This window comes from Ovis canadensis, chromosome 8, assembly GCF_042477335.2.
Source record: "Ovis canadensis isolate MfBH-ARS-UI-01 breed Bighorn chromosome 8, ARS-UI_OviCan_v2, whole genome shotgun sequence".
NCBI lineage: Eukaryota > Metazoa > Chordata > Mammalia > Artiodactyla > Bovidae > Ovis > Ovis canadensis.
The window spans coordinates 10,553,471-10,578,172 of NC_091252.1; the positions used below are offsets into that span (position 1 = coordinate 10,553,471).

A 24,702-nucleotide genomic window follows, 5' to 3' on the forward strand; every position below is an offset into this window, starting at 1 on the left:
CTGGTACTATATAGACATTTGCTGTATGCACTAGAGGACTGGGCCAGCCCTGGGCCTCATGCTTGAAAACACAGGGATACAAAGGATCCTTTAGATCCCTGATGATCTAAAGACATAGATTCTGGTTCACTAAGTCTGGAGAGATTCCTGAGAATCTTCATTTTGCACAAGCTCTCATGTAATGATGCCAGTGGTCCATGGACCACAGTCTGCATAAAGAACACTCTAAATCTTTCCTAGTTCTAACTTTCTATGATAAAACTATACACTGTATAAACTATACACTGTATACACTGCACGTACAAACTATGCACTGTATACACTGCACGTACGAACTATGCACTGTATACACTGCATGTATAATCTATACACTGTAGTTTATCAAAACACTGTCACTCGTTTAACTTACTTCCAGGGAAATCCTTTCCAGATTCCTTTTCTAATCAATCGCATAAGGGAACATATTTCAGTCCTTTAATTATCGCTATGCCTTGAATCCTTTTCTGTAATGAGACTTAGTCTACTTTGTAAATACCACATCTGCCTCAAGTCCTGAGGAGAGATGTGTTTGGGCCTTCAGGCTCCTGCTTAGGCCCTTCCGCTGAAAAGGCTTCTCACACCTTCACTCCTTCCATGTCAATGGGCTCTTAATTATTTCAGTTATGCTTGTATCCGATCTTTCAAACTGTCACTATATTTAACAAGGTTTTCTTGAGGTTAATTTACTTTTCAAGTATTCTTCTCTTTCCTCACTATGTTAAGCTCCTTTAGTTTTTTTGTTAATTAAAAGAAATTTTTTTGGTTGCCCTGCATGGCATGTTGGAGCTTATTAACAGCTCCCTTAACAGGGACTGAACTTGTGCACCCTGCACTAGAAGTGAGGCGCCTTAACCACTGGACCACTGGGGAATTCTAAAACTCCTTTAGTTCTAAACTCAACAACATGTATACTTAACATTTTCTAGCTTGTAAAGTTCACAAAATTCTTCCCTTGTTTCTCATAAGAAAGAGCGTTAAAGCAAAGTGTTGATTGACACACAGTAAGGTCAATACACAAATAGTTTTCTAGAAAGGATTTTCTCATGATACTGAATACGAAAATCTGTTTTCCAGGCTTACCTGGTGGCTCAGTGGTAAAGAATCTGCCTGTCAACGCAGGAAACACGGGTTTGATCCCTGGTCCTGGAAGATCCCAGTACCGGGAAGCAACTAAGCCCGTGCACCCCAACTATTATGCCTGTGTTGTAAAGCCCAGGAGCTGCAACTACTGAAGCCCATGTGCCCAAGAGCTTTGTTCTGCAGCAAGAGAATCCATCACAACGAGAAGCCTGCACATCACAACTAGAGTCAGCCCCACTCACCACAATTCGAGGAAAGCCCACACAGCAACAAAGACCCAGCACAACCAAAAATAAATAAATAAAATAAAATAATAAAAGAAGAAAATCTACTTTCCTTCTTCCATGCATGTAATTGATTGACAGCACTGCCGATGGCCCTGCACAGTACTGCCGGGGGTCAACAGGACAGACTTGGGCCCTGAACCCTCAGAGGTGACAGCACCAGAGCTCTTGCTTGGCTATCTTTTGTTTCAAATTGTTTCTTGGCCCAATATCCAAGTGTCACTTGTTTGTTTCCTCGGTTCCCCACTGTTAAGGGTATGTAGATGGAAGCTCCTATTTTTTTGAGTATGATCATGTACATCAACCACTCAACAACTATGGACTGGGAGTGCTTCTCCTTGTGCAGCAGTTGTGATATGGATATAAAAGATGTCTCAGTCTGAGAAAGCTCCCAAAGAGATTAGGGCAAGAAAAAGAGAACAGTTACATTCAGAAATAATTACAAATTAAGCTATGAACATGGAATGTCAGGTACATGAATCAAGGCAAATTGGAAGTGGTCAAACAAGAGATGGCAAGAGTGAACGTCGACATTCTAGGAATCAGCAAACTAAAATGGACTGGAATGGGTGAATTTAACTCAGATGACCATTATATCTACTACTGTGGGCAAGAATCCCTTAGAAGAAATGGAGTAGCCATCATGGTCAACAAAAGAGTCCGAAATGCAGTACTTGGATGCAATCTCAAAAACGACAGAATGATCTCTGTTCGTTTCCAAGGCAAACCATTCAATATCACAGTAATCCAAGTCTATGCCCCAACCAGTAATGCTGAAGAAGCTGAAGTTGAACGGTTCTAGGAAGACCTACAAGACCTTTTAGAACTAACACCCCAGAAAGATGTCCTTTTCATTATAGGGGACTGGAATGCAAAAGTAGGAAGTCAAGAAACACCTGGAGTAACAGGCAAATTTGGCCTTGGAATGCGGAATGAAGCAGGGCAAAGACTAATAGAGTTTTGCCAAGAAAATGCACTGGTCATAGCAAACACCCTCTTCCAACAACACAAGAGAAGACTCTACACATGGACATCACCAGATGATCAACACCGAAATCAGATTGATTATATTCTTTGCCAAATATGGAGAAGCTCTATACAGTCAACAAAAACAAGACCAGGAGCTGACTGTGGCTCAGATCATGAACTTCTTATTACCAAATTCAGACTCAAATTGAAGAAAACAGGGAAAACCGCTAGACCATTCAGGTATGACCTAAATCAAATCCCCTATGATTACAGAGTGAAGTGAGAAATAGATTTAAGGGCCTAGATCTGATAGAGTGCCTGGAATGAGGTTTGTGACATTGTACAGGAGACAGGGATCAAAATCAACCCCATTGAAAAGAAATGCAAAAAAGCAAAATGGCTGTCTGGGGAGCCCTTACAAATAGCTGTGAAAAGAAGAGAGGTGAAAAGTGAAGGAGAAAAGGAAAGATAAAAGCATCTGAATGCAGAGTTCCAAAGAATAGCAAGAAGAGATAAGAAAGCCTTCCGCAGAGATCAATGCAAAGAAATAGAGGCAAACAACAGAATGGGAGAGACTAGAGATCTCTTCAAGAAAATTAGAGATACCAAGGGAACATTTCATGCAAAGATGGGCTCGATAAAGGACAGAAATGGTATGGTCCTAACAGAAGCAGAAGATATTAAGAAGAGGTGGCAAGAATACACAGAAGAACTGTCCAAAAATATCTTCATGACCCAGATAATCACGATGGTGTGATCACTCATCTAGAGCCAGACATCCTGGAATGTGAAGTCAAGTGGGCCGTAGAAAGCATCACTAAGAACAAAGCTAGTGGAGGTGATGGAATTCCTACTGAGCTATTTCAAATCCTGAAAGATGATGCTGTGAAAGTGCTGCACTCAATATGTCAGCAAATTTGGAAAACTCAGCAGTGGCCACAGGACTGGAAAAGGTCAGTTTTCATTCCAATCCCAAAGAAAGGCAATGCCAAAGAATGCTCAAACTACTGCACAGTTGCACTCATCTCACATGCTAGTAAAGTAATGCTCAAAATTCTCCAAGCCAGGCTTCAGCAATATGTGAACCATGAACTTCCAGATGTTCAAGCTGGTTTTAGAAAAGGCAGAGGAACCAGAGATCAAATTGCCAACATCCGCTGGATCATGGAAAAAGCAAGAGAGTTCCAGCAAAACATCTATTTCTGCTTTATTGACTATACCAAAGCCTTTGACTATGTGGATCACAATAAACTGTGGAAAATTGTTCAAGAGATGGGAATACCAGACCACCTGACCTGCCTCTTGAGAAATCTGTATGCAGGTCAGGAAGCAACAGTTAGAACTGGACATGGAACAACAGACTGGTTCCAAATAGGAAAAGGAGTATGTCAAGGCTGTATATTGTCACCTTGCTTATTTAACTTCTATGCAGAGTACATCATGAGAAACGCTGGGCTGGAAGAAGCACAAGCTGGAATCAAGATTGCCGGGAGAAATATCAATAACCTCAGATATGCAGATGACACCACCCTTATGGCAGAAAGTGAAGAGGAACTAAAAAGCCTCCTGATGAAATTGAAAGAGGAGAGTGAAAAAGTTGGCTTAAGCTCAACATTCAGAAAACGAAGATCGTGGCATCCGGTCCCATCACTTCATGGGTAATAGATGGGGAAACATTAGAAACAGCATCAGACTTTATTTTTGGGGGCTCCAAAATCACTGCAGATGGTGACTGCAGCCATGAAATTAAAAGACGCTTACTCTTTGGAAGAAACGTTATGACCAACCTAGATAGCACATTCAAAAGCAGAGATGTTACTTTGCCAACTAAGGTCCGTCTAGTCAAGGCTATGGTTTTTCCAGTTGTCATGTATGGATGTGAGAGTTGGACTGTGAAGAAGGCTGAGCGCTGAAGAATTGATGCTTTTGAACTGTGGTGTTGGAGAAGACTCTTGAGAGTCCCTTGGACTGCAAGGAGATCCAACCAGTCCGTTCTGAAGGAGATCAGCCCTGGGATTTCTTTGGAAGGAATGATGCTTAAGCTGAAACTCCAGTACTTTGGCCACCTCATGCGAAGAGCTGACTCATTGGAATTAAGACTCTGATGCTGGGAGGGATTGGGGGCAGGAGAAGAAGGGGACGACAGAGGATGAGATGGGTGGATGGCATCACTGACTCGATGGACGTGAGTCTGAGTGAACTCCGGGAGTTGGTGACAGACAGGGAGGCCTGGCGAGCTGCGATTCATGGGGTCGGAAAAAGTCGGACACGACTGAGCCACTGAACTGAACTGAAACTATGATATCCAGCATAAAATTATAAACTGAGAAAACAAAGAGAAAAAAAAAGCACAAAGGTCTGGAGAGGCTTAATGAAGAACTAGGATGTGAGCTGGGAGGATTCATATGGATGGGGAGGAAAGGAAACGGACAAGAGGCTGAGAATGAATCCCAGTGGAAGGCATTGTGGAACACCAGACAGGACTCTGCCTGGAGCTAGGCACACAAAGACTCTGATCCTGCGGCGCCTTCTTGGACTTCTTATACAAAACAAGAAACTAGATTATTTAGAAGTATTTATTGATGGGATGGGAGACTGAGGATTAATAGGAGTAGGAAGATTCTGAGGTAGTTTAGGTGTGAAAAATTGGGTGTAGGGGGTAGGAGACTACTTGTCTTTCCTCTAAAAATAAATTCATATTCATTATTTTTAAAACATGAAGTGTACCAAATCCTCTGGGTTAAAATATTCACACAGTCCCCCCATCTACCTTGTGTCAACTGGCACAAAAGAAGTCTAGAAGAATGTGTCCCAAAGAATAGTTCCAGAGAAATAGCTATTTAAAGAATTTTGGGCTTAAAAGTAGGATCCTAGGGGAAGTTTTGGCTCTATCACTTATTAGCTGAGTGATACAAGATGAGTCACTTGACCTCTCTGAATCTGAGTTTTCTCAGTCATAAAATAGGTCATGAATGCCTTTCTCAAAGGGATGCTTTAAGAATCAAACAAGATAATGTTTGTGAAGATGGTTTATATGCTATCAAGTACTAAACAAATATATTTGCACATAGGTAAGATCATAATTGGACAAACAACTTGGTCTGGTCTTGGGCATTCATCCAACCAACCAAATGCTCACCATGGGCCAAGCTCCATGGTGAGCCCTGAGAACGTTAAGACTCTGAAGAACTCTGCCTTCACAAAGGTCCTATTCTAGCTGGGCGGTGTATGTAATGTTTTTACAGAGGTGATGATAGTTAAACGTTTAAATTTAAAAACAACTTCAAGCTTTAATTATTATGTAAACCGAAACTTTGTTTAAGGATTTAAGTCAGTCTTATGGCAGTCAAATTCATGGACACAAGAAAATAGTAGAAGGGGGCAGTTGCCAGGGATTGGGGGTGAGGGAGGAAGAATGGGAGTTAGTGTTTAATGGGTCCAGGGTTTCAGCTTGGGAAAATAAAAAAGAGTTCTGGAACACGCTTCTCTGGTGGTTCTGTGGTAAAGAATCTGCCTGCCAATGCAGGAGATGTGTGTTTGAGTCCTGGTCCAGGAAGATCCCATGTGCCTCGCTTGGGGCAGTTGAGTCTTTGTGCCACAACTACTGAGCCAGCAGACACCATAGAGCCCTTGTTCCACAAGAGAAGCCAATGCAACGAGAAGCCAGCACACTGCAGCCAGAGAGCAGAACTTGCTCTCCCCAACTAGAACAAAGCCTGAGCAGCAATGAAGAACCAGCATAACTAAATAAAGAAACAAATATTTTTAAAAAATAAGAAAAAAAAAGAGTTCTTGAATGGATCACGTTGATGGTTGCACGACAGTGTCAATGGATGCACTTAATGAAGGGATAATTAGGAAATACGCGACGGACGTGCACACTCTGTTATACTTAAAATGGATAACCAACAAGGACCTACTCTGAGGCACAAGAACTCTGTTCAATGTTATTTGGAAGCCTGGGTAGGAGGGGGTTTTGGGGGAGAATGGATACATGCATATATTTGGCTGAGTGCCTTTGCTCTTCACCTGAAACTTTCACGACATGTTTAATTGGCTATATCCCAATACAAAATTAAAAGTTAAAAAATAAATAAACAAATAAAAATACATTAGAACTTCTACAATATTTTAAAAATGGTATCAATAGTAAAGTTTATGTTATGCATAATTCACTACAATTAATGATTAATAATGATTAAATAATGATTAGTAATTTAAATAATAACTTAAAGTTACTCTGAACCAATCTTAAATCAGTACTCACGAAGGAGCAATGTCCAGATGGTTGATGCTAAATCCAGAAGAGCAAAAGCCTCCCAGGGTTGTTGATATGGTTAGGAATGCAACAGCCAAGGAATAATCACAGCCTATAAATCCTGCGGCAACCAGGAATATCGCAGGTCCAATCATCCCTGGAGTTAAAACGTTATAGAAAGAAAAAAAAAACAAGCCCCAGCATTAGTCTTCGCTTGCTCTTTAATATAGCATAAATCTGAGATTTGATATTACTGCCACCTACTGTAGAAACATTGTACTGCCTGGAAGATTCAGCTTCAATTATAGTTTCATAAATAAAGGAAATCAGTCCTGAATATTCATTGGAAGGACTGATGCTGAAGCTGAAACTCCAATACTTTGGCCACCTGATGCGAAGAACCGACTCATGTGAAAAGACCCTGATGCTGGGAAAGATTGAAGGCGGGAGGAGAAGGGGACGACAGAGGATGAGATGGTTGGATGACATCACTGACTCAATGCACATGAGTTTCAGCATGCTCCAGGAGTTGGTGACGGACAGGGAAGCCTGGCATGCTGCAGTCCATGGGGTCGCAAAGAGTCAGACACGACTGACTGAGTGACTGAACTGAACTGAACTGAAATAAAAAGTGCTGGAAAATATATGGAATTAATGCAACTATTATAAAAGTTAAAAAATCTCTTCATGCAATGTATTAAATTTACATGTGACCAGGACTCAGCTAAAGTTCTACAATGTTTGAGAAAAGAGCAAGAGAATGACTAAAACACATGGTTCCAGAGAGAGGCAACAGTGGATACAGAATATGATTTAAAATTCACATTACCGAAGGAGGTAAACTAAATAATAAACTTTGTTAGATAAGGTTAGAAAAATACTCCATCTAGGTTTTGACAACTGAAAGTGGTACACGGAGTTTATTATAGGCAGTTAAGCATAACATAAAAATAATATAGGAAGGAGCGTAACGAGCAGCTGCTGTGTTTTCTGTGCCTATAGCAGGACCATCCAGCAACTCTGTGATGATGGAAATGCTGTATTTGTAGATACTGCAATCAAGGAACTTATTAGTTGTCTTACATCGTTTTAAAATTCACTTTTCTTAAATCAGAGTCTGAAACATGATTATTTACGGTTCCTTTGAGTTCTTTGATTTATGGGTCCTCATTTGCTATAATGATGCTAGTATATATTTTTGATTGAAATTTAAAATAGAAAAGGGATGGAGACTTTCCCACTTTCTTTGCAAACAGAGTTGAAAACAAAATGATTTACAAAAATTCTGGGGAAGATATTTAGCAAAGCAAGCCATTTTTTTTTATAGCTGTAAGAGTATGGTAGAGATAACAGGATATTATAAATCTTAATCCTCAAAACGCATCATTCAAAAGGAACCATCTTATACAGACATGTACTACGTGTGCTAAAATATATTGTTTTGATACGTGAACAAATAACTAATATTATCACTTTTACTTTGCCTTTCAATGTAAACACAGTAAATAATTGCAAACCAAAACAACATGATTCATTTTTACGTACCTATAACGCTAAAAACTCTTCGAACCCACAGAGTTGAAAAATTCCATCTTGCCCTTAAATTGTCAGCAGCTTGACCCGACAGGATCATACATAACCAACAACCTAAATAAGGGACTGCAGATAAAAACCCATTCTGGAAGGAATAAGAAGATCCAAGATTAATTATGGAGGGAAAAAGAACCAAAATAACACACACACACACACACACACACACGCACAAACACACACACACACACACCCCTACCACCACATGAAAGCAAATACATAGCAGTATTCTGCTAATTTTTATATAATACAGTAAATAAGTTCAGTTTTTAGAAGGATTCTGGGATTCAGCTCAATGCAGTCCCAAAGAGCCTGTCTTACAGGGAACCAGAGCTCCCCATAGTCTAATTTGCTTAGGGTGATCTTGAATGCTATTTTGGGATTTGGGCTCTAGCTTCAGTGAGAGGATGTATTCCTATTAGCCTAGGGCTTTCTCCCACAGGACAGTCTTTATTTATTTATTTATAAAACATTTTTAAATTACAAAATAAAATTCAGAGAAAATCACATAAGTCAAATGCACAGCTTAATGAATTATTTTAAAGTGAGCACCATCCAGATGCTGTTAGAAACTGCTCTCTTCCGGCTTCTTGCTTGAGGATGCCCAGACCTACTTCAACTGCATCAGTGCCGGGCGCTGATGAAGGTGAAGTGACAGAAGAGGAGCCCAGGGCTGCTGGTGCCCCATCCGCCCCAGCCCTCCGCCCCTATCCAGGGTGACGAGGATACATGGAAGAAGTAGATGAGGAGTTTCTCATCAGACTTTGTCCTCTCTGTATTGTGTCCCTGTGACTCTCCTGGCAGTGGCCCTGGCCCAGCTCCCTCTGCTGATGTCTAGTGGTTTTAGTTCTGTCCTTCTGTCTAAGGCAGAATACAAGGGCCTCAAGCTCTATTCTTTTCCACGTCTGACATGGGGTTTGAATGTTGCGTGTTGTGTTTTTTATTTTGTTCTGAAATTAAAGTATGCAACATAAAGAAGCAGTTTAAAAAAACAGTGCCTGAAAAAAAAAATAAACAAACAGTGCCTGAAAAAAAAATTAAAACACAGTGACTGGAGCACTCGCACGTGCTTCGAGCAGAGGACAAATGTGCTGGGCGACACAGAGAGCTCTATTTTCCCCCTCGTCTCTTCCTCTACAACACCACCTAAACAAATGAAAAAACCATGAGATAGGAAACGGAATGTCTCATGGAAATGTGTTATTCATTCTGATTTGACTGCTTTTCAGGAAATCACCCATTCTGTAAAATGAAGAAAGCAAACTCAAAGAAAGTTTTCCTTTCTTCTATGCGGTTTTCCTTTAAGCACAACCTGAGGTGCCAAGCCGAAATGGCCCATTTCTGATAAAAACAAAGGTTTTTCAGAAACAGACACAGACTTAAGACAAGGACCTTATGGTAGCTGGGGATGGGGGGAAGATGGGTGTAAGGGATAGTTAGGGAGTCTGGGATGGACATGTACACTCTACTGCAGTTAAAATGGATAACCAACAGGGACCTACTGTACAGCACAGGGAACTCTGTTCAACGTTATGTGGCAGTCTGGATAGAAGGGAAGTTTGGGGGAGAATAGATACATGTATATGTTTGGCTGAGTTCCTTTGCTGTTCACCTGAAACTATCACAAGATTGTCTGTTAATTGGTTATACCCCAGTACAAAGTAAAAAGTTAAAAAGAGAACACTTTAGTCTGAGAGAGATGGGTATACCTGTTAGAGATGTACAAACACAAAAAAGGTAGAAAGATATTTTATCACTGATATTAAAATCTGGTAATAATAATTGTTTTTCCAAGAAGAACAATTATTATTATTCTTATATTTTGATTTGTTCTGTAGTTGGTTCTGGATTTTTGTTTCTTTTTTCTCTGTTGCTATAGTTGTTGATTTTATTATTTTATTATTACCATTATTATTATCACTAATTATTTATTATTAACTATTTTATTATTACTATGAACTCTCTTTAATCTTTTGAGAAATATTTATTTACTTTTTAATTTATTAATATTATTTTAACTGGAGGATAATTACTTTACAATATTGTGATGGTTTTTGCCACAGTTCAACATGAATCGGCCATAGGTATACATGTGGCCACCCCATCCTGGTAATAATATTATCTAATAAATAAATTCTATTTGTCTAATAAATAAATCCCATCTATCGAATAAATACATTCCATCTAGTAAATCTGGCAATAATTCTATCTAAGTATACTAATGGAATGGATCAGTAAAATTTGTTAATATTTTAAATTTAAGTGTACTTAAGAAAATATTTAATTTTTTATCACAATTTGTGATCTATTTTCAGATGTTGTATGCTTCTAGTTCCACTGCTTTGGTTGAATATTTTTCTTTTTTCTGGTATTGAGTAATTTCTTCTTTAAATTTATTCCATTTAGAATTCTGCATAGTGGGGGACTTCCCTGGTGGTTCAGTGGCTAATACTCCAGCTCCCAATGTAAGGAGCCCGGGGTTCAATCACTGGTCAGGGAACTAGATCCCACATGCCACAGCTAAGAGTTCACATGCTGCAACTAAGACCCAGTTCAGCCAAATAAATAAGTAATTTAAGTAAGAGATACTAAAAAAGAATTCTGCAGAGTGGGACCACATCTGTTGTTTGTGGCAGAACCTTACACAGGAATAACTATAACAAATAGAGAAGAGAGTTTTCTGATCTTGGCCTTGTCCTCTGCTGGGCTTAGACCAACAATCACTAGTTACTTTTTCCACTTAAAATTGCAGTGGTAAAAACTCCCCTGACAACCTTAAACTGCTAAAATCTTCAACATTTATACCACATATATACGTCCATGTGTGTCTTCCATAGTTATTAACCATTCTGTTCAAGGATATAGTCCCTTGTATTTATTTATTTAAAAAATTGATTCCAAAATGTTAATATTCAAAATAGGCCAACAGATACTGCTTCGATTCTCACTGAGTTGTAAGAAATAGGGACACTAGGAAAAAATGAGGAAAAAGTAAAAATGATGATAATTAACAAAACTAAACATATAACAAAGCAAGCTTATAACAAATGATCAGATCTTTAAACTTTTAAATTAATGAGATTATAATTTTAAATACAATGCATCTCAAATCAAGCTTTATTTTGAACACAGCTGTTTCATGAATGTAGTATGCTGACTTTTCAAGGAAAAACACATTGAAAAAAGAAGCTTCTATATAACAAGAGAATTATTTTCAAACTCTATTCACATTTCTTTTAATTTTGATTCAAAAAATGCCTTTTTTTGTTTGTTTTGTTTTGGTATGAAAATGTCAAGAAAAAAGATTCTAGTTTTTTTTTTTTTTTAAGATTCTAGTTTTAAAGTCTCTCATTACAGAACTAAAAGAAATTAATGAAAAATAAATGAAGGCAATTAAGTACATATACTAATTACCAGTCAGCTATTGATACTGCATTCTTTTTATAGTTCTCCTGGGAAACTTTCAAAAAGAAGCATCAAGTGGAATGATCCTTAAATTTGCATGCAATTTGTCATTACGGTAGGAGACTACAGTCAAACTCTATTAACAGAAAGCTTAGGAAAAATGAGGTTGCTTGCAACAAATCCATCCCAAGCTATGGGTAAAGCCTCAGTTCAGTTTAACTTCTGTTAACGCAATTGGTGGATATATTTCAGTATAATGGATTTTGTTTTTCAAAAGTAGCTGGAGGAGTTCTTCACAGCTTAGCCATCTAGGTGAAGTTTAAGGTTTGGTCCACGTGGCCAAACGTTTTCAGTATGCTTTGGAAGTGAGGTGACTGAAAGGTTCATTTTAACAGTGTTGATAGCTTTAGGTCCATGTAACCATTGCAGTTGTGCAGTCAGCCTTACTATCTTTACATTCACCACTGCTACTTTTTCTTCCAGTGTTTCCACTCTGCCTCAGTAATAGTTCTTAGGGGAATATACCGTATTTTATTTATCTGCTCATCAGCTGACACCATTTGGGTTGTTTCCCCCTCTTGGTTATTATGAACAATGATGTTATAAGCTTTTGTGTGCATGTCCATGTCTTTGCGTGCACATATGTCTTTAGGTCTCTTGGGTATAGACTCAGGAATGGAATTATTGGGTCATAATAACTTCATGTTTAACTTTTGGATGAACTGCCAAACTGTTTTCCGTGGCAGCTACACTTCACATCCTACCAGCAATGTATGAGGGATCTGCTTCCTCTGCATCCTTACCAACACTTGTTATTTCCTGCTTATTTTTTTTATTCTAATAGGCGTGAAGTGGCATCTCATTATGGTTTTGAGTTCCATTTCTGTATTGAGTAATAGTGTTGAGCATCTTTACATGGGCTTATTGGTCATTTTCATATTTTCTTTGGAGAAATGTCTATTTAAATCCTTTGCTCATTAAAAAAACTGGGTTACTTATCTTTTGATTATTGAGTTGTATAAATTCTTTACATATTTGGAATACTTAATCCTTATCAAGTATATGATTTGCAAACATTTTCTCCCATTCAGTGGGTGTTCATTCTTGATGATATCCTTTGAGGCACAAAAGCTTTTAATTCTGAAGCCCAACTTATCAGTTTTTTCTTTTGGTCATGGGTGCTTTTGGGGTCATATGTGAGAAGTTGTTGTCCAGTGCCAGGTCACAAAGATGTACACTTCTAAGAGTTTTATCATTTTAACTCTTAACGTTTATGCCTTTGATTCATCTTTCATTTGAAGACAAAAAACACTACCAAGTTTTCTTACAAATTATGCCTCTTTCTCTTTATGCTTTTCTTCAATTTCTTTAGAGACAAAATCCATCAACACAGAAATAATAGGAATTGTCTCCATTTGATGAGATCAGAAGGAACTGACAGTTTTGGGGAGATCTGTCTTATACAGCTTTACAACTACAGCTCTGCCAATGCCTGGACAGCACTACAGAGCAACCTCTGTACAATCATCTTGTGTCTTCCAACACCCCACTAGGCTGCCAGCAGAGTCCTGCCCCCATCCCTTTTACAAGGGAATACAGTATCACCTGCAGGGCTATGCTGGTGGCTCAGACGGTAAAGAATCTGTCTGTAATGCAGGAGACCAGGGTTCGATCCCTGGGTCAGGGAAGATCCCCTGGAGGAGGGCATGGCAACCCACTCCAGTATTCTTACCTGGAGAATTCCATGGACAGAGGAGCCTGGTGGGCTACAGTCCATAGGGTCACAAAGAGTCAGACATGACTGAGCGACTAACATACACACACACACAGAGTACCACCTGTATTTGTCATCTGAGATCCTGGCATGTTACTGGGCACTAGTAAGGTCTTCACAGTTAAAGGGGATACTAGCCAAGATACCCTGAATCAAGAGTTAACACACATAGAGCAAAGGAACAAGCAAGGCTAAAAAGAGAAGTCCTTAGAATTTAGTATACCAAAGTAAAATGGAAGATGCAAAATAACTGAGTTTCATATAGATAGGAACAAATTCTGTATATTCTCTATAAGAAGTAGATGCTTATTTTTTCTTACCTCTTGAATATTGAACCTTAGGACTTCCTTCATGTAAGTAGGCAATAAGGTCAACAAAGTATAAAAAGTCCAGTTGTAAGAAAAATGTGCAACGACAATAGCCCAAAGTGGCAGTGATTTCAGCATAGGTATCCACGGCACTGACTTCTGTGAAGAGAGCTAGAAAACAAACAAACACCAGGCGTAACTGGGATAAGCTATAGCTATGTTTGGGCTTCCCTGATAGCTCAGCTGGTAAAGAATCTACCTGCAATGCAAGAGACCCCAGTTTGATCCCTGGGTCGGGAAGATCCCCCAGAGAAGGGATAGGCTATCCACTCCAGTATTCTTGGGCTTCTCTGGTGGCTCAGATGGTAAAGAATCTGCTCGCAATGCGGGAGATCTGGGTTTGATACCTGGGTCAGGAAGATCCCTTGGAGAAGGGCATGGCAACCCACTCCAATATTCTTGCCTGGAGAATCCCCGCAGGCAGAGGAGCCTGGTGGGCTACAGTCCATGGGGTCTCAAAGGGTTGGACACAACTAAGTACAGCAGAGGACAGCTATGTTTAAATCTGTATCTTATCAGCTAAAATTTCATCTGAACACATTATCAATCTTGGCTAGTAAATCTTAGATTTCTGAAACAACTCTTTAAAAATATTAAATAGCAATAGAAACTCCATGATTCAGATTAGAAGAAAAAACACAAATGTAATCTTAGAGCTCAAAGGTCAAACTAAAAATGCCTTATAAGTGTCAGAAGTCCCCTGAAGTATTAATTTCTCCACCTTAAAAAGAGAGGACAGTTTAATAATCAAATTCAGAGGCTGACATAAGGGCCAAGGTAAGAGACTGGAAGTCCTATTAGAATTCATATTTCATTCTCCAATCTTTATTCAATTACAGTAATTTATAAGAACTGTGCAATAAAAGGTTTTTTATGTAGCCATCTGGAGTAATGGTCTTCAAAGCAGGGTATAAACATTCCAGGGGTAGCAAGATGATCCTCCACGGTGTGGAAAGGCATACTAGATCTATCTATACTCACTATACTCATTTTAAAACAAGAAATTAAGCTGTATTAATATTTAACAAATAGGTTGGCCCTGGAATGTGTCAGATAATCACATACTGTCTGATTTCCCCCAATCAAAAGGGGTTTAATGGCGTTCTTACTTGTTGGTCTGCCCTTGGTGTAGTATCACAGCACACTTTAGTTTATACCTGCCTTTCTTTTTTTAAAATATAAATTTATTTATTTTAATTGGAGGTTAATTACTTTACAATATTGCATTGGTTTTGCCATACATCAACATGAATCCACTACAGGTATACACGTGTTCCCCATCCTGAACCCCCCTCCCTCCTCCCTCCCCATATATCTGCCTTTCAAAATGGATTTATAGGTTTCATTAGCCAGTTTTAATGAAAACAAATCTACAGAATTAACAAGGACTTCCCTGGTGGTTTAGTGGTTAAGCATCCACCTGCCAGTCCAGTGACTTGGGTTTGATGCCTGGCCAGGGAAGATTCTGCAGGCTGCAGGGCGGCTAAGCCCATTTGCCACAACTACTGAGCCCACACACCTAGAGCTCGTGCTCTGCAACGAGAGAAGCCACCGCAATGAGAAGCCTGTGCACCACACCTAGAGAGCAGTGCCTGCTGGCCACAACTGGAGAAAGTGCACACGTACCAAGAAGACTCAGCGAGGACAAAGAAAAAGTCTTCAAAAGATTCATCTGGAGAAGGTAAACAGAAATCTAATAACATAAGCACGAGTGAATGCTTATGTTAAAGAAAGAAAATAGTAGAGTTGACACTTTTCTTCATGAGCCCTTTGTCAGCTACCACACCAAACAAAATGATGGCAGGCTCATCAATACTCCATATTCAAACACACTATTCCTATTAAACAATGTATTATTATTAATTTTGAAGTGACAAAAGGCTTTCCCTATTAAAATTCAAAATTTATGTATATATTGTTTATTTCATCTTACCCATCCTTTAAAGAGTCTGTCTTTATGCAAATTTTATAATGTAGGAAAGTACAGAAATGCATACAGATAACCATAAAAATATCCATGTGCTCAGACTGTTATCCCCCACATTGTATTTTTTAAAAATATATTTATTTACTTGGCTGTACCAGGTCTTAGTTGCGGCACTTGGGGTCTTCATTTGTGGCAATGTGGCTCAGTTCCCTGAGCAGGGATCGAACCTGGGCCTCCTGCATTTGGAGTACAGAGTCTTAGCCACTGGACCACCAGGTAAGTCCCCCTGCTTTACAGATGCATGATTAAGTAAAGTCGGGAGACCACTGGCCTGAGAAATCAGTTCCTGACATTTCTTGTATACTGAGACTCTGCTCTGTCTTCTTCACAAGCTGGAGCAATCTATGTTTCCACCTCTAGGGTGCACTATTACTTCAAAAAGGGGAAGAACCAGTATTAACCTTCTTGGGGCCTTTTTTTCTAGGGACTTTTGATCTGATTTGGTAGATATACTCTTGTGATTCCCCCCATGTATTAAAGATGTAGGGGATGTGGGGGAAGAGAAACAGAGGGGACAATTATTTTTATATAGCAGTGGTTCTTGATTCCATTTACACTTCAGAATCACCTTTGGCACTTCAAAATTACAGTTGGCTGTGTTCTACCCCAGACTTGCTGATTCAAAGCCAAAGTCAAACTTCTGAGTGGAGGACCAATGTGTATATTTTAAAAGGCTTCCCTGGTGATTCTACACAGCAGTGGTTCTCAAACTTTGCTTCACGTTAGAACAACCAGGCGAGCTAAAAAAACCCCAGAGCCAAACTCACACCTGAGACCAATTAAATCAGGTTGGGAGGTGGGTGGGAGATGGGTAGGAGGTAGGTGGCCATATTTTTGAAAGATCCTTGGATGATTTAAAAGTGTAGCAAGCTTTGGAATCCACTGTTGTAGTAATTGGGGCTTCCCCGGGTGGCAACTAGAGGTGAAGAATCCACCTGCCAATGTAGGAGATACAAGAGACTCCGGTTCTATTCCTGGGTTAAGAAGATCCTCTGAAGAAGGAAATGGCAACCTACTCAGCATTCTTGCCTGGAGAATCCCATGGACAGAGGAGCCAGAAGGGCTACAGTCCACGGGGTTGCAAAGAGTTGGACACGACTGAGCATAACACAGCAGCAGTTGTACTAATTAAAGAATTCTGCAACCTCCTCCCTGCTGCACTGCGCTCTATCACCCCTTGCTTGAAAATCTTAGGACAAAGAGGAAGGAAAAAACCAGTCTAGAGAATTTAGCATTTAAAGAAATTTGGAATATAGCTATTTTTACATGGCTTTGAAACTCACAAAAGAAATGAAATTATTCTTCTTTGTTGAAAAATATGAGCCTAAATGTATCTGATCTAAATAACCGAAATATATCTGATGTAAAATATGTAATAATTTTAAGACATGCTATGACTATGTATTTACACTTACTGATGGTGATGTTTTAGAAGAGTATAGGGCTCTGATAATAGCTTCTGTAGCTTTTCACCAGTATTTAGGCATAATCTTGCTTATATTAATACAAATGAAGGAAAACTGAAGCAAACTGAGCCATACCAGAATATTTTCACAGTCTAACAACTGAATTTTCTATAATTTGAGTTTTTTGGAGAATCACTCAACCATGACCAGCTATACATGGAGAGTGATGTCAGCAAGATGGCCAAATAATATGCCCGTTATTGGTATCCACTGTCTCCCACCCCCAACAACAATCTGGGATCCATCCACAGACAAAAGTGCTTTTCTGGGGGCAGTGGGATCTACAAACATATGCCAAGGGACCCGGTAAGAGTTTTGCATGTCTGTGCATTGGGTAAAAGACATAAGGATCTTGGTCCCAGCTATGAACCCTGAAGTAACTTGTCAACCAGCTTCAGCCTTTCTTGGCTGTGGTCTGGGAAGCCTTGGAAAATATTGACTTAGATTGTTAGCTTTAGACAAGGAAATCCCGACATTCGTGACAACACATATGGACCGTGAGGGCATTATGCTAAGTGAAATAAGATATACAGAGAAAGACAAATACCATATAACTTACAAGCGGAAGAGAGACCAAGCTCTGAAGCAAGGGAAGCCACCACAATGAGCAGCCTGTACAATGCAACGAAGAGTAGCCCCCATTCGCCACAACCGGAGAAAGCCTGCATGCCACAACGAAGACCCAGTGCAGCCAAAAATTAAATAGATACATAAGTTAAAAAATTAAAAAGTCAAAACTCATGGAAACAGAGAATCAAATGGTAGTGGCCAGGGGCTGGAGAGAGGGGGAAACTCATCTTCCAGCTACAAGATGAGCAGCTGCTAAGGTCTAATGTCAGCATGGCGACAATAGCTAGCACTACTCTATCACGTACTTGAAAGCTGCTAAGTAGATCTTACGTGTTCTCACTACAAAAAAGAAACAGTAGTCCACTGAGATGCTGCAGGTGTGACTAACCCCACTGTGGGCATCATTTTGTTACACGTGCATGTGTGTGTTAGTGGCTCAGTTGTGTCCGACTCTTTGCGACACCACAGACGGTAGCCCACCAGTTTCCTTTGGAATTCTCCAGGCAAGAATACTGGAATGGGTTGCTGTTCCTTTCTCCAGTTTTGTAATGAAGTATATCAAATCATCATGGTGTACATCTTAAACATACATAATGTTAATTATATCTTAAAAAAGCTGGGTAGGGGGAAAGACCAGTTGTAGGCCAAACATATAAGCTTGACATGTAGCAGGATCTCAGTAGCTATTTATCACATGAATATGAAGCCCACAGAGTCAGGAATTTGGAAATAAGAATATAATATGTAAATGTTAGTGTTCATTTGTAAACTGAGTATAAAATAACAGCTTTCTTTTCTCTGAATGAGAATTATGAAATCAATTTATAGTATTTCCACATTATAAGTTATATTTAAAGGGGGAAAACCCTTCATTTATAAAACATTCAAATTAATGATGAATTTTTAAATGTTTCTAGGAGAAACTACCCAATTAGCTGTGGCAGACATTAAAAAAATCCTTCAGGATTTTAAGAGAGCCCTGTCTAATAGAACTTCTTATGGTGACAGAAATGCTCTATATCTACACTGCCCAATTTGGTAAACATAGCCCTATTAAGCCTTTGCAATATGGCTAGTGTGACTGAGGAAATGAATTTTTAATTAAATTAATCTAAATTAAAATTTAATAACCACAAGTGTTGGTGGCTACCATAATGGACAACAAAAGTTGAAGGTAAGATCTTAATAAAGTACAAAACAGCTTTTTCTGATGTTCTAGAGAAGAAATTATTCTTTTGCTATTATCAGAGGTGACTTGTCAATCACGCAGGGTCACACACTCTCCTGGTTTCCCTATACTTAAATGTTGGCAAAGCACATTACAAAAGTTCTTAGCAGAGCTCCACATTCTTCTAAAATGCCACTGCTGATGAATGAAAATATACTGGAAAGGAAATTTTTCAGTTGTTCAGAGCATCTGCCCAGTCAATATTTTGAGAGCAAATTCTTTAAGATATTTGAGTAAGGGAATTGCTGAAGGAATAACCAATGAGATCTTGAATCTTGTATAGAGAATGTATCATTAAATAAGTAATAATAGCTCAAACAGCTTTTTAAAATACCAGTTGAAGCACAGAAGTACAGAACAAAAATGTATTTGTTGTCAAATGTGCAAAATCTTCTAGACTATAGGAAGGGTAAGGTCAATCAATAATATTTGAGTATCTTTTATGTGCAACTTCACACAAAAAAATGGTTTCCTGTCAAATGTAAGAAAAAACAAATTGGTTTAGAAAAAGCTGCATGAAACACATGTTCTAAGTTAGGGCAACTAAATATCTCAAGCCAAAGCCCTTATTTGCTTCATAAGACTGCAAAATTGTATACTCTTTCAAAAAGGTAGAAGAGAAGTAAAACAGTTTTAAAACATCCTGTTCTAAAGACTTAGTAAAGAAAAAAAAAAAAGAGCAAAAAAAAAAAAAACAGTACCAGATCTCTTGAGGAAAGAAAACGTCAATGGGTAAAGTGGTAATGTCTTAACAATTTATTAAAAATGAGACCGCTATATACTGTGTTCTTGGACTGGAAGAATTAATATTGTTAAAATGACCGTACTACCCAAACCGATGTACCAATTCAATGCAATCTCTATCAGAATAACAAGGGCATGCTACACAGAACTAGAACAAATAATTTAATAGCTTGTATGGAAACATAAAAGACCTCGAACAGCCAAAACAATCAAGAAAGAGAAACAGCTGGAGGAATATGCTTCCTGACTTCCAACTATACTATAAAGCTATAGTAATAGAAACTCAGTATGGTTCTGGCACAAAAGCAGACTCATAGATTGGTGAGACAGAATAGAAAGCCCAGAAATAAACCCAATTGACACTCATGGTTAATTGCTGCTGCTGCTGTTGCTGCTGCATCGCTTCAGTTGTGTCCGACTCTGTGTGACCTCACAGACGGCAGCCCACCAGGCTCCCCCATTCCTGGGATTGTCCAGGCAAGAGTACTGGAGTGGGTTGCCATTGCCTTCTCCAATGCACGAGGGTGAAAAGTGAAAGTGAAGTCGCTCTTACTCTATGACAAGAGAGAAAAGATAGTCTGCACAATGGAGAAAGACAGACTCTTCAATAAATGGTGCTGGGAAAACTGGACAGCTACATGTAAAGGAAAAAAATTAGAACATTCTCTACTCCATACACAAAAATAAACTAAAAATAGATTAAATATTTAAATGTAAGACTGAATAGAATAAAATTCCCAGAGGAAAGCATAGGGAGAATGCTTTTTGACAAAAATTGTAGCAATGATTTTGAATCTCTCTCCTAAAGTAAATAAAAGCAAAAATAAACAAACAGGATCTAATTAAACACAAAAGCTCTTTCACAGCAAAGGAAACCATCAACTAAACAAAAACAGTACCTACTGAATGGGAGAATATATTTGCAAATGATATCACTGACAAGGGGTTAATAGCCAACATATATACATACCTCATACAAGTCACCATAAAAAAATAAAGAATCTGATTAAAAAATAGGCAGAAGAACTGAACAGATATTTTTCCAAAGAGCAAATGCAGATGGCTAACAGGCACATTAGAAGAAGTTCAACATCACTAATCATCAGGGAAATGCAAATCAAAACCACAATGAGATGTTACCTCACATCTTTCAGAATCACTATCATCAAAAAGAACACAACAAATGTTGGAGATGATATGGAGAAAAGGAAACCCTTGTACACTGTTGGTGGGAATGTAAACTGATGCAGCTGCTGTGGAAAACAGTATGGAAGTTGTTTAAAAAAACTAAAAATAACGAAAAACAGAAGTTTAGATGACCATTGTATCTACTACTGTGGGCAAGAATCCCTTAAAAGAAATGGAGCAGCCCTCACTGTCAACAAAAGAGTCCAAAATGCAGTACTTGGGTGCAATCTCAAAAATGACAGAATGACCTCTGTTTGTTTCCAAGGCAAACCATTCAATATCACAGTAATCTCACTCTATGCTGTGACCAGTAATGCTGAAGAAGCTGAAGTTAAATGGTTCTACGAAAACCTACGAGACCTTCTAGAACTAACACCCCCCAAAATGTCCTTTTCCTCATAGGAGACTGGAATGCAAAAGTAGGAAGTCAACAGATACCTGGAGTAACAGGCGAATTTGGTCTTAGAGTACAAAATGAAGCAGGGCAAAGGCTAATAGAGTTTTGCCAAAAGAACGCACTGGTCATAGCAAACAACCTCTTCCAACAACACATGAGAAGACTCTACACATGGATATCTCCAGATGGTCAATACTGAAATCAGATTGATTATATTCTTTGCAGCCAAAGATGGAGAAGCTCTATACAGTCAGCAAAAACAAGACTGGGAGCTGACTGTGGCTTAGATCAAGAACTCCTTATTGCTAAATTCAGATTTAAACTGAAGAAAGTAGGGAAAATGACTAGACCATTCAGGTATGACCTAAGTCAAATACCTTACAATTATATGGCAGAAGTGACAAATAGATTCAAGGGATGAGATCTGATAGACAGAGTGCCTGAAGAACTATGGATCAAGGTTCATGACATTGTATGGGAGGCAGTGATCAAGACCATCCCCAAGAAAAAGAAATGCAAAAAGGCAAAATGGTTGTCTGGGGAAGTCTTACAAATAGCTGAGAAAAGAAAAGAAGCTAAAGGCAAAGGAGAAAAGGAAAGATATTCCCATTTGAATGTAGAGTTCCAAAGAATAGCAAGGAGAGATAAGAAAGCTTTTCTCAGTGACCAATGCAAAGAAATGGAGCGAAACAATAGAATGGGAAAGACCAGAGATCTCTTCCAGAAAATTATAGGCGCCAAGGGAATATTTCATGCAAAGATGGGCACAATAAAGAACAGAAACAGTATGGACCTAACAGAAGCAGAAGACATTAAGAAGAGGTGGCAAGAATACACAGAAGAACTGTACAAAAAAGATCTTCATGACCCAGATAACCATGATGGTGTGATCACTCACCTAGAGCCAGACATCTTGGAATGCAAAGTCAAAGTGGGCCTTATGAAGCATCACTATGAGCAAAGATTGTGGGGGTGATTGAATTCCAGGTGAGCTATTTCAAATCCTCAAAGATGATACTGTTAAAGTGCTGCACTCAATATGCCAACAAATTTGGAAAACTCAGCAGTGGCCCTAGAACTGGAAAAGATCAGTTTTCATTCCAACCCCAAAGAAAGGCAATGCCAAAGAATGTTCAAACTACCACACAATTGCACTCATCTCACATGCTGGCGAAGTAAAGCTCAAAATTCTCCAAGCCAGGCTTCAACAGTATGTGAACTGTGAACTTCCAGATGATCAAACTGGATTTAGAAAAGGCAGAGGAACCAGAGATCAAATTGCCAACATCCATTGGATCATTGAAAAAGTAAGAGAGTTCCAGAAAAACATCTACTTCTGCTTTATTGACTATGCTGAAGCCTTTGAGTGGATCACAACAAACTGTGGAAAATTCTTAAAGAGATGGGAATACCAGACCACCTTACCTGCCTCCTGAGAAATCTGTATGCAGGTCAAGAAGCAACAATTAGAACTGGACATGGAACAAGAGACTGGTTCCAGATTGGGAAAGGCTGTATATTGTCACTCTGCTTATTTAACTTATATGCAGAGTACATCATGAGAAACATTGGAGTGGAAGAAACACAAGCTGGAATCAAGATTGCTGGGAGGAATATCAATAACCTCAGATACGCAGATGACACCACCCTTATGGCAGAAAGCAAAGAAGAACTAAAGAACCTCTTGATGAAAGTGAAAGATGAGGAGAAGGGGGCGACAGAGGATGAGATAGTTGAATGGCATCACTGACTAGATGGACATGAGTTTTAGCAAGCTCCAGGAGTTGGTGATGGACAGGGAAGCCTGGCATGCTGCAGTCCGTGGGGTCACAGAGTTATTGAACTGAACTGAACTGGGAACTACCAAATGACCTAGCAATCCCACTGCTGGGTACGTACCTGAAAAAAAAAACAAACCTCCAATTGGAAAAGATATAGACATCCTAAGGTTTATAGCAGCATCATTTACAACTGCCAAGAAATTGAAGCAACCTAAGTGGCAATCAACAGGTGAATGGGTAAAGAAGACATGGTATATACACAATGGAATAGTACTAAGTTATAAAAAAAAGGAACAAAATTTTGCCATTTGCAGCAACATGGATGGACTTGGAGGGCATTATGCTAAGTGAAATAAATCAGACAGAGAAACACAAGGTATTACTTATTTATGGAATCTAAAAAATACAACAATTAGTGAAGATAACAAAAATGAAGCTGACTTACAGATACAGAGAAAAAACTAATAGCTACTAGCAGGGAGAGGGAAGGTGGGAGGGGCAATTTAGGGGCAGCGGGTAAAGAGGTCCAGTGAAGTGAAGTGAAAGTGAAAGTGAAGTCGCTCAGTCGTGTCGACTCTTTGCAACCACAGGGACCTATCAGGCTCCTCCGTCCATGGGATTTTCCAGGCAAGAGTGCTGGAGTGGATTGCCATTTCCTTCTCCAGGGGATCTTCCCAACCCAGGAATCGAACCCAGGTCTCCCACATTGCAGGCAGACGCTTTACCGTCTGAGCCATCAGGTATAAAATAAGCTACAAGGATGTATTATACAACATGGGGAATACAGCCGATATTTTATAACAAGTATAAATGCAGCATAGTCTTTAAAAATTGTGAATCACTGTTTTATAATAGGGCTTCCTTGGTGGCTCAGATGGTAAAGAATCTGCCTGCTATGCAGCAGACTTGTGTTTGATCCCTGGTTCAGGAAGATCCCCTGGAGAAGGGAATGGCAATCCGCTCCAACATATTTTCTTAAAGATTTATTTATTTACATTATTTTTTGGCCATGGTGGGTCTTTGCTGCACATGGGCTTTCTCTAGTTGTGCTGAGCTGGGCTACTCTCCAGTTGCGGTGTGTGGGCTTCTCATTGAGGTGGCTTCTCTTGCTGAGGAGTGCAGGCTCTAGGCACGCGGGCTGCAGTAGTTGCTGCTCAGTAGTTGTGGCGCATGGGCTTAGTTGCTCCCTGGCACGTGGGATCTTCCCAGACCAGGGATCAAACAATTGTTTTCCCATCTATTTGCCATGAACGGATGGGACCCGATGCCATGATCTTCGTTTTTTGAATGGTCAGCTTTAAGCCAGCTTTTCCACTCTCCTCTTTCACTTTCATCAAGAAGCTCTTTAGTTCTTTGCTTTCTGCCATAAGGGTGGTGTCATCTGTGTATCTGAGGTTATTGATATTTCTCCCGGCAATCTTGATTCCACCTTGTGCTTCATCCAGCCCAGCATTTCGCATGATGTACTCTGCATGTAAATTAAATAAGCAGGGTGACAATATACAGTCTTAACATACTCCTTTCTCAATTTGGAATCGGTCTGCTGTTCCATGTCCAGTTCTAACTGTTGCTTC

The 24,702-nt window shown here is 39.3% G+C and overlaps 1 protein-coding gene across 6 annotated transcripts in view; it reads right to left on the bottom strand.

Moving 5' to 3' along the window:
- The window catches only part of SLC17A5 (solute carrier family 17 member 5), a 93,428-nt gene that overhangs the window by 29,892 nt on the left and 38,834 nt on the right, over positions 1 to 24,702 (bottom strand). For all 6 annotated transcript variants that reach the window (XM_069598012.1, XM_069598011.1, XM_069598009.1 and 3 more), the window contains 3 exons: positions 13,720 to 13,878; positions 8,176 to 8,308; positions 6,640 to 6,787 (listed from right to left, as the gene is read on the bottom strand). In XM_069598012.1, coding sequence (XP_069454113.1) covers positions 6,640 to 6,787; positions 8,176 to 8,308; positions 13,720 to 13,878 — 440 coding nt within the window. The remainder of the gene's footprint in view (positions 1 to 6,639; positions 6,788 to 8,175; positions 8,309 to 13,719; positions 13,879 to 24,702) is intronic.